Source organism: Salmo salar, chromosome ssa12, assembly GCF_905237065.1.
Source record: "Salmo salar chromosome ssa12, Ssal_v3.1, whole genome shotgun sequence".
NCBI classification, from domain to species: domain Eukaryota; kingdom Metazoa; phylum Chordata; class Actinopteri; order Salmoniformes; family Salmonidae; genus Salmo; species Salmo salar.
In genome coordinates this window covers 64,953,892-64,971,482 of record NC_059453.1, presented here as the reverse complement: position 1 = coordinate 64,971,482, position 17,591 = coordinate 64,953,892, and the positions used below count along the sequence as shown (strand labels likewise).

Genomic DNA, 17,591 nt, shown 5'->3' with positions numbered 1-17,591 from the left:
GCAGGACTGCTGAGCACTATGCAGACACAGAACAGGAGAGAAAGAGCTTCAAGTAGTTGGAGGAAACATCCTTGTACCATGTTAGACCGTAAATACATATATTTTTGTAATGTAACATACACAGGATTATATAACTTACTTAGGATTTAGACACATTTTCATAGATTGTTATTACAAAGGGTAGTCCATTAAAATCATATCTATAAAATGTATGAGTATCTTACAAATAAATTGTTTGCATGTCAATTGATTAATTGGCTATCGGAAGAAGTTGTGCTTATCAGCTGACAGTGCTATAACTAACCACCTACTTTGCAGGGGTGTTAGAGAGACATTGACACCACATTGTGTTCTCATCATGGCACCATGTCACTAGATTAAACTTTAGTTAGGGACCAAGCTCAAAAACGGGCTTGTCCTGGAAATAATAATATTTACACATGCCATCCTTGATTCTCCACGTAATGAATTGACCCTGTGAGTTTTTAAAATATTTTTTTTGTTTATCTCTGATTACTTTTAGTAAATGTTCAGAAACAACACAACAACAAACCTGGGTAGAGAGCCTCCTCTGCCACTTAGAACACTGGTCCTAGATCAGTGAGCCCTCTCAATATCAAAACATGACGATGCAGAGATATACAGCCCCACTGATCCAGGATGAGGTTAACAGTACCCTCCACCTCCAACACCTCGATAACAGACTCTCATATTGAGGAGGCAGCTCATAGCCAGGCTGAGGAGGAAGCTCATAGCCAGGGTGAGGAGGCAGCTCATAGCCAGGCTGAGGAGGCAGCTCATAGCCAGGCTGAGGAGGCAGCTCATAGCCAGGCTGAGGAGGCAGCTCATAGCCAGGCTGAGGAGGCAACTCATAGACAGGCTGAGGAGGCAGCTCATAGCCAGGCTGAGGAGGAAGCTCATAGCCAGGCTGAGGAGGCAGCTCATAGCCAGGCTTTCCTTACATTTTAGACATCAGAGCTGCTCCTCGAATCATGAAAAAGCTATTCTGATATAGTTCAGTGCACATATCGAAGAGACACACTAATGTGAAATGCTAGCCTTGATACTGTTGCTGAGGATCGACTGGAAAGTCCATACCCAATCTTTATTTATCAAATAAAAATGATGAAAAAAAATATATATATATATCTCTATATATACAGTACCAGTCAAAAGTTTGGACACACCTACTCATTCCAGGATTTTTCTTTATTTTTACTATTTTCTACATTGTAGAAAAATAGTGAAGACATCAAAACTATGAAATAGCACATATGGAATCATGTAGTAAACAAAAAAGTGTTAAACAAATATATTATAGATCTGAGATTCTTCAAAGTAGCCACCCTTTGCCTTGATGACAGCTTTTCACACTCTTGGCATTCTCTCAACCAGCTTCATGAGGTAGTCACCTGGAATGCATGTCAATTAACAGGTGCGCCTTGTTAAAAGTTAATTTGTGGAATTTCTTTCCTTCTTAATGCGTTTGAGCCAATCAGTTGTGTTGTGACAAGGTAGGGGTGCTGTACAGAAGATAGCCCTATTTGGTAAAAGACCAAGTCCATATTATGGCAAGAACAGCTCAAAAAAGCAAAGAGAAACTACAGTCCATCATTACTTTAAGACATGAAGCTCAGTCAATTCCAAAAATGTCAAGAACTTTGAAAGTTTCTTCAAGTGCAGTCGCAAAAACCAACAAGTGCAATGATGAAACGGGCTCTCATGAGGACCACCACAGGAAAGGAAGACCCAGAGTTACCTCTGCTGCAGCGGATAAGTTCATTAGAATTAACTGCACCTCAGATTGCAGCCCAAATAAATGCTTCACAGAGATCAAGTAACAGACACATCTCAACATCAACTATTCAGAGGAGACTGCATGAATCAGATATTCATGGTCGAATTGCTGCAACAAAAAAAACACTACTAAAGGACACCAATAAAAATAAAAAACTTGCTTGGGCCAAGAAACACAAGCAATGGACCAGTGGAAATCTTTCCTTTGGTCTGATGAGTCCAAATTTGAGATTTTTGGTTCCAACCGCCATGTCTTTGTGAGACACTGAGTAGATGAACGGATGACCTCCGCATATGTGGTTCCCACATGAAGCATGGAGGAGGAGGTGTGATGGTGTGTGGGTACTTTGCTGGTGACACTGTCTGTGATTTATTTAGAATTTAAGGGACACTTAACCAGCATGACTACCACAGCATTCTTCAGCGATACGCCATCACATCTGGTTTGCGCTTAGTAGGACTATCATTTGTATTTTAACAGGACAATGACCCAACACACCTCCAGCCTGTGTAAGGTCTATTTGACCAAGAAGAAGAGTGATGGAGTGCTGCATCAGATGACCTGGGCTCCACAATCACCCGACCTCAAACCAATCGAGATGGTTTGGAATGAGATGGACCACAGAGTGAAGCAAAAGTAGCCAACAAGTGCTCAGCATATGTTGGAATTCCTGTTGGAAAAGCATTCCAGGTGAAGCTGGTTGAGAGAATTTGCAAAGCTGTCATCAAGGTAAAGGGTGGCTACTACATGATTCCATATGTGTTATTTCAAACTTTTGGCTGATACTGTATATATATCATACTGTATTGTAATGGTAGAGTCAACACACTGCACACACTGTACAGTTGCATATCAGTTGCATGGTTCCATCCTCTGATATCTGTGAGGAGTGAAGCCGAGCGTGTAGATTAAGGACGGCATCTGGCCACCGGGTGACAACACCAGCACGGGTCACTGGACGTTGCCACAGTAACCACCGCTCTGCCTCTGTCCAATAGCTTTTAATGCCACATTTCCTCAGCTATTGCACCGAATATTGCCATGACCTAACTACATCAATAACTTAACACAGTAGACTTGACCTACAAATATGAAAGAACTGTCCAGCCTCCAACGATCTGTTGTGTCTTCTTCTCCCCTACTGAAAGCTATGTGGTTATCTAGACTAGAGTGTGGCAGTTAGATTCTTGCTGTGATTGACAGATTACACGTTTATAGGGTAATAGATTATGGGTCTGGTCTGGAGGGCAGGGCTGGAATGGGAGGTGGTGGCAGATTCAGCGAGCCAACATGACTTTCCATTTGTTTGCAATGCACTATCGTCTTCCCCAGGAAAGTATGTTGGCCTTTCCCTCTATACACAGTTTGGCTGGGGCTACAATTCCATGTACCTTGAGTGAGAAGCAGTCCAACGGGGAGCAGAAACCTCCAGAAGATTGAATTCCCCATCTCTAGACACTATGGCCCACTCATTCTGGAGGAAGAGATAGTGCATCTTCTACTAAATATGATCCATGACAACACAGAGAAAATACAATACAGGTCTAGATTTACAATTTAAAAACAGAAGACTTATAGAAGCAGCCTAATGACCGCTGCTGGCTTTGCTACTCCCCGACGTCCAATCAATGAGGATAAAGCTGAGGCTCATTACCATAAACAGGAAGCCTATTCCAGCGAAGCAGGCAGCCTGCGAGAGAGAGGGAGAGAGGCAGAGGAGAGGGAGCGAGGGAGAGAGAGTGAGCGAGAGAGATATAGGATGAGAGAGGTAATGCACACACTTGATAACTCTGTCACTGAGTTTCAGCCTTCATGCACTCAAAGTGATTAAACCACCATTATTGTAGTCTGGGTCCTGTGTACCAATTTCTTTACGTTAATTATGATATTAGTGTGGCATGACATTAAAACTGCATTACTCACTCAGCACATATTTCAAATGGATACTGAATGGATGAGTAAATACATTTAATCTGCATCATCTATATTTAGCACTTCAAACATTGTTTCAGCACATAATCTTCAGGCACTCTCTCTGTAGATATTCTAATCCAATTGAAAGCTCACAGTCAAATTCCGGTAGCACTTTTTAATAACTCCGCATAAAGCATTTCTAATGGATTAGTAAATAGTTTATTTATCATTTATTAATCATTACTACGTTCATGAGATGTTTAATATAGGTCCTTATAAACCATTTACTAATCATTAGTTACGTATTTTTATGAGTTGCCTCGTCTAAAATGTGTGCTATTTATACTTTATAAATACTTAATAAATGTTTTGAGTGACCAGTGGAATTTCTCACAAAAAGATGGACATGCCATTGGTAGACGTTTCAGCAGTACCCGATGCTCCTTAACGTCTCAAAATAGCCCAGAACATATCAATGGTAGAAGAATAAGCACACAACACAGGATGTTAAAGGAAACATGTTGAACATTTAATTCACAAAACCTGTTGTGAAACAACTGTTGCAAGGGCTTAAGGAAGAGTTGTAATGTGAAAGTTTTGCTAATGTTGTCAACCTGGCGAACGCAAACTAATCATTAAACATGGAGATGTAGTTACACACAACATCTGTCCGGACCGGCCATTTTTTCTCTAGTGGGTTTTTATCCCTTCATTACTACTGATATGTGATCTAGGTGGAGATTTTACATGTCTGATTTGCAGGTAGAAATGTTACATGTATAACATTTCAACGCTTCCTCTGCTCAGTCTTTTAACCGCAGACTATTTTCACACATGGCTTTGTTTGGTGGCACCTTTACTGGGCCTCTAAAGGTAGTAACTCTTTAAACGTAATGGCAAAATTGTTTATTCAGATATTTATTTCCTTACCTCATAAGCAGTCAATGGACTGCTATTAATCTCTCGTGTACAGATTCTGCTTGTAAACCGAAGAACCGTTCGAGACGGGATGGAATGGTTAGGATAATGAGCAGCAGTAGTTCGGGTATTTGGGTTTTCGTCATGGGATTATATGGACATCTGATTCACAAACACATTTTACCGTCTCTACCGGTCGCACCACTCAAAAGCTGGCAAACGTGGACATTTCACACCTCTCCATGTGATACATTCACCCTTCAAATGTATTCAACAATGACCCTGGCGTTGAGCTGAGGGCAACTGTAAATTCAAATAACTATTCACCTCTGTAAAGGATGTCACGCTGCTTAGTACCACTTACTCCTCATTTTGGCGCATACCAAGCTCGAACCAGGAACCTCTGCTTTACAAACACACGTGACCGTCCTCACTCAAGCGTCTCTACTGGTCGCACCACTCAAAATCCACCAATTGAGCAGCACAAACATGGACACTTAAAGCTGTGGAGTAAATTGCACACTTCTCCATGTGCCACACAAGAGTGGAGACTTTGCAAACAGGAACTCCCAATTTCTAACACGTATGGACCCAGAATTTAATCACGCAGGCGCAGCTGACAAAATGATGCAATATTTTATTTCTGGGTTAACCGAGATAGAGTACCACAGTATGAGTCGTTACACCCATAAAACCTAGCTGTCTTTTAGAAACATTTAAAATAAGGGCTGTGATTCGTGTAGGCTTACCCTGGCATGACTGTCAGGAATCCCGCTTCCTGAGTCTGTTTCTGCCTGAGCTGACAGTTTTTTGTTTGGAGTGTTGTCTAAGGTTCCTGAACGCACCCTGTCTGGTTGCTAGGCAATGAAGTTAGGCGGGAGATCTAGTGATTACCCACACCTGCATCTCATCAACCTTCTGCACACCTGGTCCTGATCATCACCTCTTCTTAAACCCTGAGCTGACATCCATTCCCTGCTGGATCGCGAGCAACGAACAGCATGTTGTGCCAGCGTATCAGCCTCATGTTTCCTGAGATAGTTTTGTTGTTTTGTACTTGTTGCTGGTTACTCACTCCCGTTTACTCTGTCTACAGTCATTCTCCCGGAACATTCAACTCCCTTGCCTGGCCGTCGGTGGATACAGTGACTTCATTGGATCAACCCATTTACTCTCATCAACTCACCTCCGCTGCCGCTCCGTCTCCTGGATTACTCAATATACACCAAGACTACCAATAAATACTCACTTTCATTTTACTCACCTTGTCCTGGTCTGCTTCTGGGTTCTGTCTTAGAGAATCGTGACAATGATGTTTTGATAACCGTGTAAATCTCTCTTGGACAAGGTGACTTTTTCAATATATTTGCCTGTATTTACTCCCAAAAATGAAATGCTAATTAGCTGCTAATGTGGCTATCATAAAGAACTACAAATGCCATGATGATCTGGACAAGACTAGGAATCGCTGGATTAACTATCTAATATTAGCTAAATGTAGTAATGAATAAATTGAACCTTTCTTTAAATTCACAATTCTGTGAGATTTCTTGTGCAAGTTTTAAATTGACACAATACCTGTTAGCAAAGGTGTCAGCGAGAGATGACTTGCCGGAGCTTGCAGGGATTGGTAGTCTTGCATGATGTCTACTTTGATGCTAGTTAGCATTTTCAAATCTGAGAGTAAATAGAGCCAAATATATTGATAAAAGTCACCTTGTCTGAGAGAGATTTACATGGTTATCAAAACGTCACGCCAGGGTAAGCCTACACGAAAAACATCCCTTATTTGAAGTGTTTCTAAAATCCCCTATGGGAAAAATGAATGGTGGGAAAACGATTGGAACCATATCCCTGTTTGACCACTAGGTTTTATGGGTATTATGACACCTCCACTGTGGGGCTCTATTAGACTGCTCTAAGGAATGGCTGCAATTCACACTTTGGTTTTGGTAGAAAAGTCACTGCCAAGAAATGCTTATATTAGTATTTTCGGACTAAAATGTGTATTTTTCTCAGCATAGTTACACATTTACACTATAACAATAGTGTGACTGTTTTGGAATAAAATGTTCAATATATTTTGTTTGACATCCTCGGTAAACATCCTCTGTATTGTGTGCTAATTGTTTAAACATTGATATGTTCTGGGCTATTTTGAGACGTTAAGGAGCATTAGGTAATGCTGGAATGTCTACCAATGGCAAGTCCATCTTTTTGTGAGAAATTTCACTGGTTACTCAAAACATTTATAAAGTATTTATAAAGTTGAAATAGCCCACACTTTAGATGAGGCCACACAAAATGGCTTGACTAATGATTAGTAAATGGTTTATAAGGACTATATATATATATATATATATATATATTATTTACAATGAACACCGGCCAAACCCGGACGACGCTGGGCCAATTGTGCGCCGCCCTATGGGACTCCCAATCACGGCCGTGATACAGCCTGGAATTGAACCAGGTTGTCTGTAGTGACCCCTCAAGCATTGAGATGCAGTGCATTAGACCGCTGCGCCACTCGGGAGCCAGATATTGAACATCTTATGAATGATCTTATGAATCATTGTTTAACACTATAAAAATTGTTTATAAATCTGTGATTAGTTTACTAACATTTACAAATGTGGGAGTAATGATTACTAAATGATGAATTAACTATTAATCCATTATAAATGCTTTATTACGTTGAGTTATTATAAAGTGTTACCCAAATTCCTTCTATTATGTGCACTTATGCTTAATTGTCCACATGCCCATACTTAACAGACATAAAAGATACATGTCATGTGTGTAAAAAATGTATTATCTTTAACCTCCTAAGGTCGATGTCTGCGCCCGGTGGAAATCTAATTAGCGTAATAAAAATATCCCCGTAAAAATCTGTCAGTTTAAGCTAGAGATATCTTTTTATTGCATTGGATGCGTCTCAATCCACCGCATCCACTTATGTTGCACTTCCACATCTACGATAAAAGGTGACAGAGAGTTTGAGTTTGTCAGACCATGAGGCATCCCGAAAATCAGTCTTCTCACAAAATCTTCTGTAACGTCCGAACGGTTTGGCCTAAGAACTATTATGACCCCTCTATGGAAAGGCCTCATAGACTCGTCTGAAGGTCCCCCGGTACCAGTTGAAAAAATGTATGGAAGTAAATATGGAGACTGTTTACTGCCAAAAATAAGGGGTTAAATATCTCAGATATAGTGGAGACACTTCAAAACAAACTTCCTTTACATTTTGGGTGGGGGGACTGTTTCATGTAGTGAGTGTTATTCAGTGCATTTGGATGGGCTAATAGCAGTAAGGCCCAACATTTTTTTCATCAAATCATCTTATCTTTTTTATTTTTGTGGGATACTACATGGGGTCTTACATTCTAAATGAAATAGCAAAATGATCCTTTGTATGACCTTAAAACAATTATACATGTTAGCTTAGTAGAATCCACCCCCTCCTCGGCTTAGACCATGGCGGTCAGTGCCGTTTAAGATGAGGGAGGCCGATTGTTTTTCATGACCATGGCCTTATTTCTATTACAGAATAATGGATGACTCTCATTCATATTCCATTCACCCAGTTCAATGTAACAGCGATAGGTTAAGAATACTACATGATGCTCAAATGTTCCCTATACTACCCATCATGGGGTGCTACAACCTAGCCTATGAATGAAAGTTTACAACGTAGGTGCACACAGGTTGAGAGACAAATTTGAGGTGACATTCAATACCGCCTTGCACACTCTTGACTGCATTTAGCTGATATAGGGTGTAATCGTTAGTCCAACAGTTGCAAACAAGAGTTTCTATTGTACAAATTCATGTACTTTTATCCCATTTTGTTCCATTTGCTTCTGTTTAAGAAACGTTTTTCAACAGAATCGGCAGAATGAATACACCCCTGATCACGCGTAAACAGAGTTCACTCTCATAACAGCCACGTTGGATTGCTTGTTTTCCCTTTGCTTGTGGACTTCAATGCACAACAAATCAGCTGTATGCGTCCAGGTGAGAAAACCTTTCCAAGCCAAACCTCTAACAGCCAACATCGTTGTCACCATATTAGCTAAAGGAACGTCATAGTCAACATAGCTAATAACGTATTAGTAAACCCACTACAATCATGCAGTAACGTTCGCGTACAGTCAGTAAGCAGTTACACCGGCAGACCTCGGTGGCAATACATTTGTAATACCAAAAGCTTACCTTGACTTGGAAAAGTTACAGTGTTGCTAACATAGCATCCCTCTGTTTGAGCAGGGTGTTATGAGCAGGGTGTTAAGGCTAAACTAGCTAGCTGCATTTGCTAGCTAAGTAGACCATGGCGGTCTACGCACTCCACACTGCTCTTTCCCACCTGGACAAAAGGAACACCTACAGTATGTGAGAATGCGGTTCATTTACTACAGCTCAGCGTTCAATACCATAGTGCCCTCAAAGCTCATCACTAAGCTAAGGACCCTGGAACTAAACACCTCCCTCTGCAACTGGATCCTGGACTTCCAGACGGGGCACCCCCAGGTGGTAAGGTTAGGCAACAACACATCTGCCACACTGATCCTCAACACTGGGGCCGCTCAGGGGTGTGTACTTAGTCCCCTCCTGTACTCCCTGTTCACCCACGACTGCGTGGCCAAACACGACTCCAACCCCATCATTAAGTTTCCTGACGACACAACAGTGGTAGGCCTGATCACCGACAACGATGAGACAGCATATAGGGAGGAGGTCAGAGAACTGCAGTGTGGTGCCAGGACAACAACCTCTCCCTCAATGTGAGCAAGACAAAGGAGCTGATCGTGGACTACAGGAAAAGGCAGGTCGAACAGGCCCCCATTAACATCAATGGGGCTGTAGTGGAGCGGGTCGAGAGTTTCAAGTTCCTTGGTGTCCACATCACAAACAAACTATCATGGTCCAAACACACCAAGACAGTTGTGAAGAGGGCACGACAAAACCTTTTCCCCCTCAGGAGACTGAAAAGATTTTGCATGGGTCCCCAGATCCTCAAAAAGTTCTACAGCTGCACCATCGAGAGCATTCTGACCGGTTGCATCACTGCCTGGTATGGCAACAGCTCGGCATCTGACCGTAAGGCGCTACAGAGGGTAGTGCGTACAGCCTACTACATCACTGGGGCCAAGCTTCCTGCAATCCAGGACCTATATAATAGGCAGTGTCAGAGGAAAGCCCATAAAATTGTCAGAGACTCCAGTCACCCAAGTCATAGACTGTTTTCTCTGCTATCGCACGACAAGCGGTACCGGAGCACTAAGTCTAGGACTGAAAGGCTCCTTAACAGCTTCTACCCCCAAGCCATAAGACAGCTGAACTATTAATCAAATGGCCACAGGACTTGTTTCTCCTTCATTTTGGAAGAAATTAATTTGTTCAAAACTGTTCAACTATTGTCTTTCTCTCTTTGAGTCAACTATTCACCACATTTTACACTGCAGTGCTAGCTAGCTGTAGCTTATGATCTCAGTACTCGATTAATTCTCTGATCCTTTGATTGGGTGGAGAACATGTCATTCATGCTGCAAGAGCTCTGATAGGTTGGAGGACGTCCTTCGGATGTTGTCATAATTACTGTGTAAGTCTATGGAAGGACCTGAGAACCATGAGCCTCCTAGGTTTTGTATTGAAGTCAATGTATCCAGAGGAGGACGGAAGCTAGCTTTCCTCCGGCTACACCATGATGCTACCCTACGGAGTGCTGTTGAGGCTACTGTAAACCTTCTTTGTAAAATATTGTGTTTTAATCAGTTATTTGGTGACTAGATTATATTTAGTTTAGTTTTATCTAAATAGGATAAGTTTTTTAATGTTTTACAATTTTTATTTTTATTAAATTCACTGAAGAGGATCCTCCACTTCCTCCTCTGAGGAACCTCCACTGGGACAAGGCTAAGACTCTTATGGGTTAAAAACCAATAGTTAACAGTAATCTGCTGAGTTCCAGTAAGACATGACATGCGTCTCTATGGCTGTAGGATGTAGGGGGGCGCTAGGAGACATCACTCACCAGGATTTTGGGGGTAGAGCGCATGGGCTCTTCCTCTTCGGGTACAATGCGGATGTAGAAGACAGCAGGGAAGATGAAGATGAGGCAGGGGGCAGATGTGGCACCTGAGGGAGGAGAGGACAAAAAAACTCTGTAGCCATCGTGTCAAACAACAAGATCTACAGAACCGTAGAATAACAAGAGCCCAAATTAACAGCGAGGAAGTAGCCTAGTGACGTCAGGAAAGTCACCAAAAAGTATCCTTTGTCTGGTGTCAGAATGACACCAGCAGAAACAAAAGAGATTCCATTCTAAAGGCTTTATTGGCATGGAAAGTGTTGAACTTAGTGTTAAACACAACAGATTACTACTATTCACCCAACAATACTCATGAAACTACTCAGAGTTGGGACAATAAGGTGCTAAAACTACAGCATACATGTAAAATGCATTATAATCCTTGATGAAACGATTGAATGTTTCAGTTGCTTCGATCACAAGACTTTATCATTTATAATATGCATTCCTGAGGTGATTTAAGAGCTTTCCCCTAAAATGTCTCCAAATCTGTCACTGTAAGTACAGTATTACGGCTAAGGATTTAATGCATAGGGGATCAAATGGTCTAGGGTGAAATGTAAGAGGCTATGACCATCACTATGCGAGGACCTCCCAGTTCACTGTAAGGTAGCCGAGGGCAAATAGACCTCCATCTGTCTGTACAATGACATTTCCTCTTAGCAAAGTCACAATGACAGTACAGAAAGTTAGACTGCTTTATTCCATAAAGGTTTCAATTAAAAGTATATTCCTGATGTTTAGTTACTAATTGTTTAGCATTTTGGCACAAATTTAAATGACACATAATATGTTATATTAATCAATGTCTCACCTCATTAAACCACAAATCCTTAGTACCATACGTTAGATTTTTTATCAAATCACCTAAATCCCTAAGCTTTTACTTACAGGCAGGTGTGCCCTTTTCTGTTCAATGAGGTACAATTCCAGGTAGCCTTGTGTCTGGAGGCATACGTTCTAGAGATGTGCATTTTTTGAACTCCTACCGATGATGCCGAAGATGCCCAGGATGTTAGGGGCAAAGATGACCAGCATGTTGATGAGGGTGAGCAGGGTGACAGCAATGACAATGTGGCGGGGCCAGTAGAATGTCTTGTTGGGGAAAAACAACTGCTGGATGGCTCTCCTTACCTGAGAAGACCACAGGGAGAAAAGCACAGTTACAACACTATTCTTATTCACAGATACACACTTTCATCAAAGAGCATAAACCCACTGCTTTAATATAGTAATATGCTGTTTTAACAGATGCGTTTGTCCAAAGTGACAGTAACATAAATGTTAAGTATACATAGTATACATCTTTACTTCTAGACATACAAAGTTTCATTGAGCCAGACACAGTGTTATGTGATAAGAGGTAATACTCACAGGGAAGAGCACTATGGGGACGGTGAGTGTGACAGCGGTGAGCACGGCCAGACGGACACAGAGGATCAGGGTGTCGTACGGGTCCAGGCGGCTGTAGGTGTGCAGCAGCTCTGACTCCACCTCACCTATAGGGGGCAGACACACAGGAGGAGGGCTTAACGAAGCATCAATAACCATCAACTCCAGAAAGAGCAGAACATTTATTACAAATGATATGCAACATATCATCATCACATCAATGTTTTTCCATCAGAAGGCATAAAAAGTCTGGCTTATATGTTACATGCTGCTCATCTTTGTGCTTGGAGCCTTATATTGAAATATACTACAGTAATATACTGCTATGATTGTGCTTATAACAATGTCATAGAGCAGAATCACTGGCATATTACAAATTGGTCTGATATGAGCTACGGCCACCAGGAGGAGCAGTTACTTCATAATGATTCTCTACCACTTTAAAAACAGCCTCCGAAGCCTAAAAGAGCTTTCTTTGTCCATGCAAATGAATGGCAAACGTGAGAAGTGGCTTTGTGTTAGCGAACTGAACTAGCCTGAAGCTCATGTAAAATGGGCCTGGGGGGAGCATTATAATGACATGGAGGTGAGTGGGCCTCACCATAGAAGGTCAGGTATCCAAACAGAGCAGCCAGGAAGTACATGGTGTACATGACTACAATGGAGATGTTGGACACATGCTGCATCCTTTGCTTGGTTGGGCTGAAATCAGAGAATATTGGATGATGTGATGTCACACACGCTTACACACACACCACACACACACCAATATGCCTACAAAAAAGGTCAGTTTGAGCTTTAGGGCATTTTTGATTTGTTTGGGGGTTACATAAGATCCAAGACTCTACAAAAGGAATATTATATTGTGGCTGAACACATGTCAGATTGATCTAAAGTAGGATGATTATTCAGATTATCACCAGGCTAGCCATGCGTATTTACACCTTACTGAGAATGCAAAGCAGTGTGCTATATGACACTGGCATATGAGTAGCCAAGCACAAAGTTGACAATGATTTTCCTATCTGTAGGATGACTGAACTGCATTAAAGGGTCCAATAGTAAACAGCAACAATGTTGCATCCTGGGAAAGTAGGGCACCTACTTTTTGAGCTCGGTGTAGATGGGCAGGACCTCAGGGTGGCACACAAAGGCAAACGCCAGGATGGGGATGGTGTAGGCAGTCTGGAAAAAAATGGACTGTGAAGTCACCATGGATACGGTGGCGCCAGCCCCAACCCTCTTACCACCAACCTAGTGTTTTACTGGCCATTAGGGCCTTGAAGCACACATCAAACAGAGCAAATGATTTCCTGTGATTAACTTGGACCTGGCTACTGACCAACGTTTAGCCTGCTTAGGGATGCCTGGGCCATAAGTATATCAGCAGGAGGGACTGGTCTAACTACCCGGGGCGACTTGGGAAATCTCATGCATCTTTAGGGGATGCTGATTATGGGTTTGTATACACTAGTCAATAATCTACCGCTAATTCCCCAGTTTATGACTGACTACACAAGCCTACAACTGTACTGTTACTAATTGTACTGCATAATATGAATATCAAATACAATTGTATTTGTCACATGCGCTGAATGCAACAAGTGTAGACTTTACAGTGAAATGCTTACTTACAAGCCCTTTCCCAACAATGCAGTTAAAAAGTAAGAAAATTAACAAATAGATTCAAAGAAAACAGTAACACAATAAAATAACACAAAAAATGAACAATAACAAGGCTATATACAAGGAGTACCGGTACCGAGTCAGTGTACTGGGGTACGAGGTAGTTGGTGTCACGGATCTTTCATTACACACACCTGTCCCCATTTCCCACTGATTAGTACTTGTATAAGTGTGCCTTTTGGTTTCCATTGAGTGGTCGATTATTGTTACAATGTCCATTGGTGTGTGAGAGTACCTGTGCTGTGTGTTTTGGGCTTTCATGTCCTTGTGGAATGCGCAGATGATTACGGGTCTCATCCCGTGTGTTAATCATTGTGCGCGTGTGTTATTTTGTTTTGGGTTTCTACCCTGTGTTTTGTTACGTGTTTCTTTGGTCTTCGTTCCCGCGTCTTTATACGGCACACCGTAATTTGGGATTAATAAAAAAAAATAATACGCATTCCTGCGTCTGTCTCCCGAACCTTCATACCAACGTGACAGTTGGATTGATTGATTGTGATAAAATGTACAGGTAGGTTTGGTTAGGTGATTGATTTAAGGACACTGTAACTTACCTGCACTCTTAAAAAATAGGGTTCCAAAAGGGTTCTTTGTGGAGGGATAGGGTTCTACCAAAATCCGTTGTGATCAGAAAAAACAGTTTTGGAATACAAGGGTTCTATGTAAGGCAAAGGGTTCTACTTAGAACCTTTAACATCCTAAGAACTGTTTTTGGAAGAAAGGGTTCTTTGATGATTCTTTGGAAGGCAAGAACGATTCTTTGAAAGGCAAGAAGGGTTCTACATAGAACATATATATTATATCCCAGCATGCTCTATTGCAGGGAGATTTTCAGAATTGTTTGTTTTACTATAATATCTGTGTTTTCGCGTGTACATTGATTTGTTGATTAATATTATGCTACACAAAGATAAATAACATACAGATTTCTAAACGAATCCAATCTGTTAGTAATTGGATTTATTTCACCCATTACTGAGATGGTTGTTCCAGTTTAGATGATTGAGGTAGTCTCAGTACTCAATCATATCTACCCTGGCAGTCTGAATGGAGACTGCAGGTAATTAACAATTTGACTTGTTGGATGTCCTAACTCTGGCTGGATTCCAATATGAATTACACATCACTTTGCCAACCAGCATAATGTGACTTTCAGGCATGATGTGGCCTGTAAACCAGGAGATTCCTAACACCACTGTGTCTAGGCCCTCAAAGAAAGGCCAAATTGTATGTGTAATGTATTGTCATAAATATTTTTTTTATTTAACTAGGCGAGTCATTAAATAGTTTAAAATAAAATGTTAAAAACTAATAAGGCTGGTGGAACCCTTCATAGATGGTTCTAGGAAGAATCTTTAGATGATAAAATGGTTTTTGGTAGAAACCTTCATAGAGGGTTCTAGGTACAACCATATAGATGGGGTTCTTTGAAGAACCCTACATACATAGAGGGTTCTACCCAGCACCAAAAAGGGTTCCCCTATGAGGACAATCCAAAGAACCCTGTATGGTTCTACTCAGCACCTTTTTTTCTAATAGTGTGTATGTTACCATAAAACAATGTACAGTATGTTATCGTAAATTCCAACTAAACTTTAGCTTAACAGTACATTACTGTAAAGTTTACAGTAATGTACTGTTAACCCAAAGTTTATTTGCAATTTACGTAACTGGCTGCCAGCAAGGTACCTTCAAAACAACAGGATTGTTTTTACAGTGTAGCTGCAGAGTACTAGCTGAAGAGATTGTCATAGTAAGACATGAGAAAGACTGAGCCCCAGAAATGCCAGGCCTTCCTCATCAGGGCCATTTCCCCAGAGTTGGCCCACAGAGAGAGAACTGTTACAGTCTGTGATACAGTGCCAGAGAATGACGTGAGCCCCTGAGTGGTTCTACTCTCCAGTCAGACAGGAGCTGACATCTCAGTTTGGGAATACTGGGAGACCATTGAGAGGCTGAGCCCTAACCTTTACATGATGGATGCTCCTATTACCTCCTATTCAGACCTATTACTCTTTCTGGAGCACACAGGTCTGATTAATACATTGTGATTCAACAGAGTGGGATTGTTCATAGCGCAAACAGGCTAGTGGGTAATCTGTTTTTTCCATTGTCATTAGCAACATGCTAAATATTTTCTTGAATACCTGTGATGGAAAGGATGGGCTGATGGAGTCGACTGTACAGGAACCCACCTGTGAGTTGAGGTTGACCATTTTGGGAACACAGGCTTGGTTGTAACCTGTGTCATTGGTAACAGCAGTCACACTGGCTGTGCTGTTAAAGGCAAAGTCCATAAAGGGACAGGGGGTATGGAACTTCTTATAGATGACCTGCAGAGAGGAAAGAGGAGTTGGCTGGATGAGATGAGTAGTCTGAAGGACATGGGCCTGCATACATAACAGCACAGTACACAAAACCAAAACTAGGTCAGACAAACACACACACACACACACACACACACACACACACACACACACACACACACACACACACACACACACACACACACACACACACAGAGAGACACAGACACAGACCAACGCGGTCTGAAACTGCAGGGTACAAAACTTGTCCACAGAAATCTGAGAGGGGAATATTAAAGAGGTTGAACCTCAGATCTGACTGATAGTAGACTAAGCTGGGTGTAGCGATTGATTTGCTTTTTCTGCAAGAATGCAAAAACATGACGATTACTGCAGATTTGAAAAATATAACTTATAGCTTGAGATCTGTGCACATAACTCTGACATGTGCAAAAACCATCAATTCAAGTCAATGGAAATCCATTAGTCAGGATTTGGACCATTATGAGAGCACTGCAACACGTAGAGGTCTATACTGTAGCTGTGTATGACAGTGCATACCGAGATGAGGAAGAAGACCATGCAGGTGAGGGAGAAGCCACTGGTGTAGCCCAAGTACCCTGAAACAACAGAAACACTTCATCAGAACTACTCACATCAGACATCACACTCTCACATCCTCTGGCAAATGGGGATGGGGCGTGGGAGGTTAGAATGACTCTCTTATTTCCGTCATGTTTAATATTTTCTCCCAATGCTAATTATAGGGAACACATACAAACATTCGCCTGTTTCAAGACAATGTGTTTGGGCTTGAGATCATAAGCGTGTTTGTTCTTAGAGTTCCTAGAGGACTAGACTGAACAGAACTGGAGTACTGAGAGCTGCAGCTCATTACTGGGCTCCGGTAGCATGGACTCTCTCTCTTTCCTTTCTCTCTCTCTCTCCCTTTTTCTCTTGCTCTCTCGTCTCTCGGCTCAATTCTCTGCAGGAGAGAAACGTTTAATAAGAGGTCAAGACTTTTCTCCCAGCCCCTCCACTCCTCTCTCTGCATCTGTCTTCCTCTCCCTCTCTCTCTGTCATTCTACCTCTCTCTCTTACGTAATTGAATATGAGCTGTTTTTGCCACTGCTATCCCAGTGAACGGTGCATGCATGAAGCTGGGTCTCTCTCACAGAGCGTATAGGAGAAAAACAGAGAGACAACAGAGAGGGAGACACTCACTTGATGAAAGCTTTGTGGCCATTTCACTTTGTTAAACAAGAGAGCTCATTAAATGGAACTGAAGCCAGGGTATTCTGCGCTGGGTATTTTTATATTTTCATAGGGCTTCTGACAGTAACATTATCTCACATGACACGGCTATTTACTAAAGTCCATCCTAAAACAGTGGGGGATTGTTTGCCACAACACGAGAGAGAGAAAGGAGAGGGGGGAGGAGAGGGGGATTGGGAAAGAGTAGGTGGAAGAGAAGGGGAGGGGG

At 41.8% G+C, this 17,591-nt stretch overlaps 1 protein-coding gene across 3 annotated transcripts in view; it reads right to left on the bottom strand.

The window, feature by feature from the left end:
- Positions 1–2,356: 2,356 nt before the first annotated feature.
- LOC106565568 (sodium-coupled neutral amino acid transporter 3) overlaps positions 2,357–17,591 on the bottom strand; it is a 61,261-nt gene continuing 46,026 nt past the window's right edge. The window contains exons 10-18 of one of the 3 annotated variants that reach the window (XM_014132835.2): positions 16,670–16,728; positions 15,998–16,135; positions 13,222–13,301; positions 12,718–12,818; positions 12,099–12,223; positions 11,714–11,858; positions 10,668–10,771; positions 3,453–3,488; positions 2,357–3,272 (exon numbers count right to left, since the gene is read on the bottom strand). In XM_014132835.2, coding sequence (XP_013988310.1) covers positions 3,174–3,272; positions 3,453–3,488; positions 10,668–10,771; positions 11,714–11,858; positions 12,099–12,223; positions 12,718–12,818; positions 13,222–13,301; positions 15,998–16,135; positions 16,670–16,728 — 887 coding nt within the window. In that variant the 3' untranslated portion in view covers positions 2,357–3,173. Of the gene's footprint in view, positions 3,489–10,667; positions 10,772–11,713; positions 11,859–12,098; positions 12,224–12,717; positions 12,819–13,221; positions 13,302–15,997; positions 16,136–16,669; positions 16,729–17,591 lie in introns of all 3 variants that reach the window. The other 2 variants (XM_014132837.2, XM_014132836.2) reach the window with 2 other exon arrangements.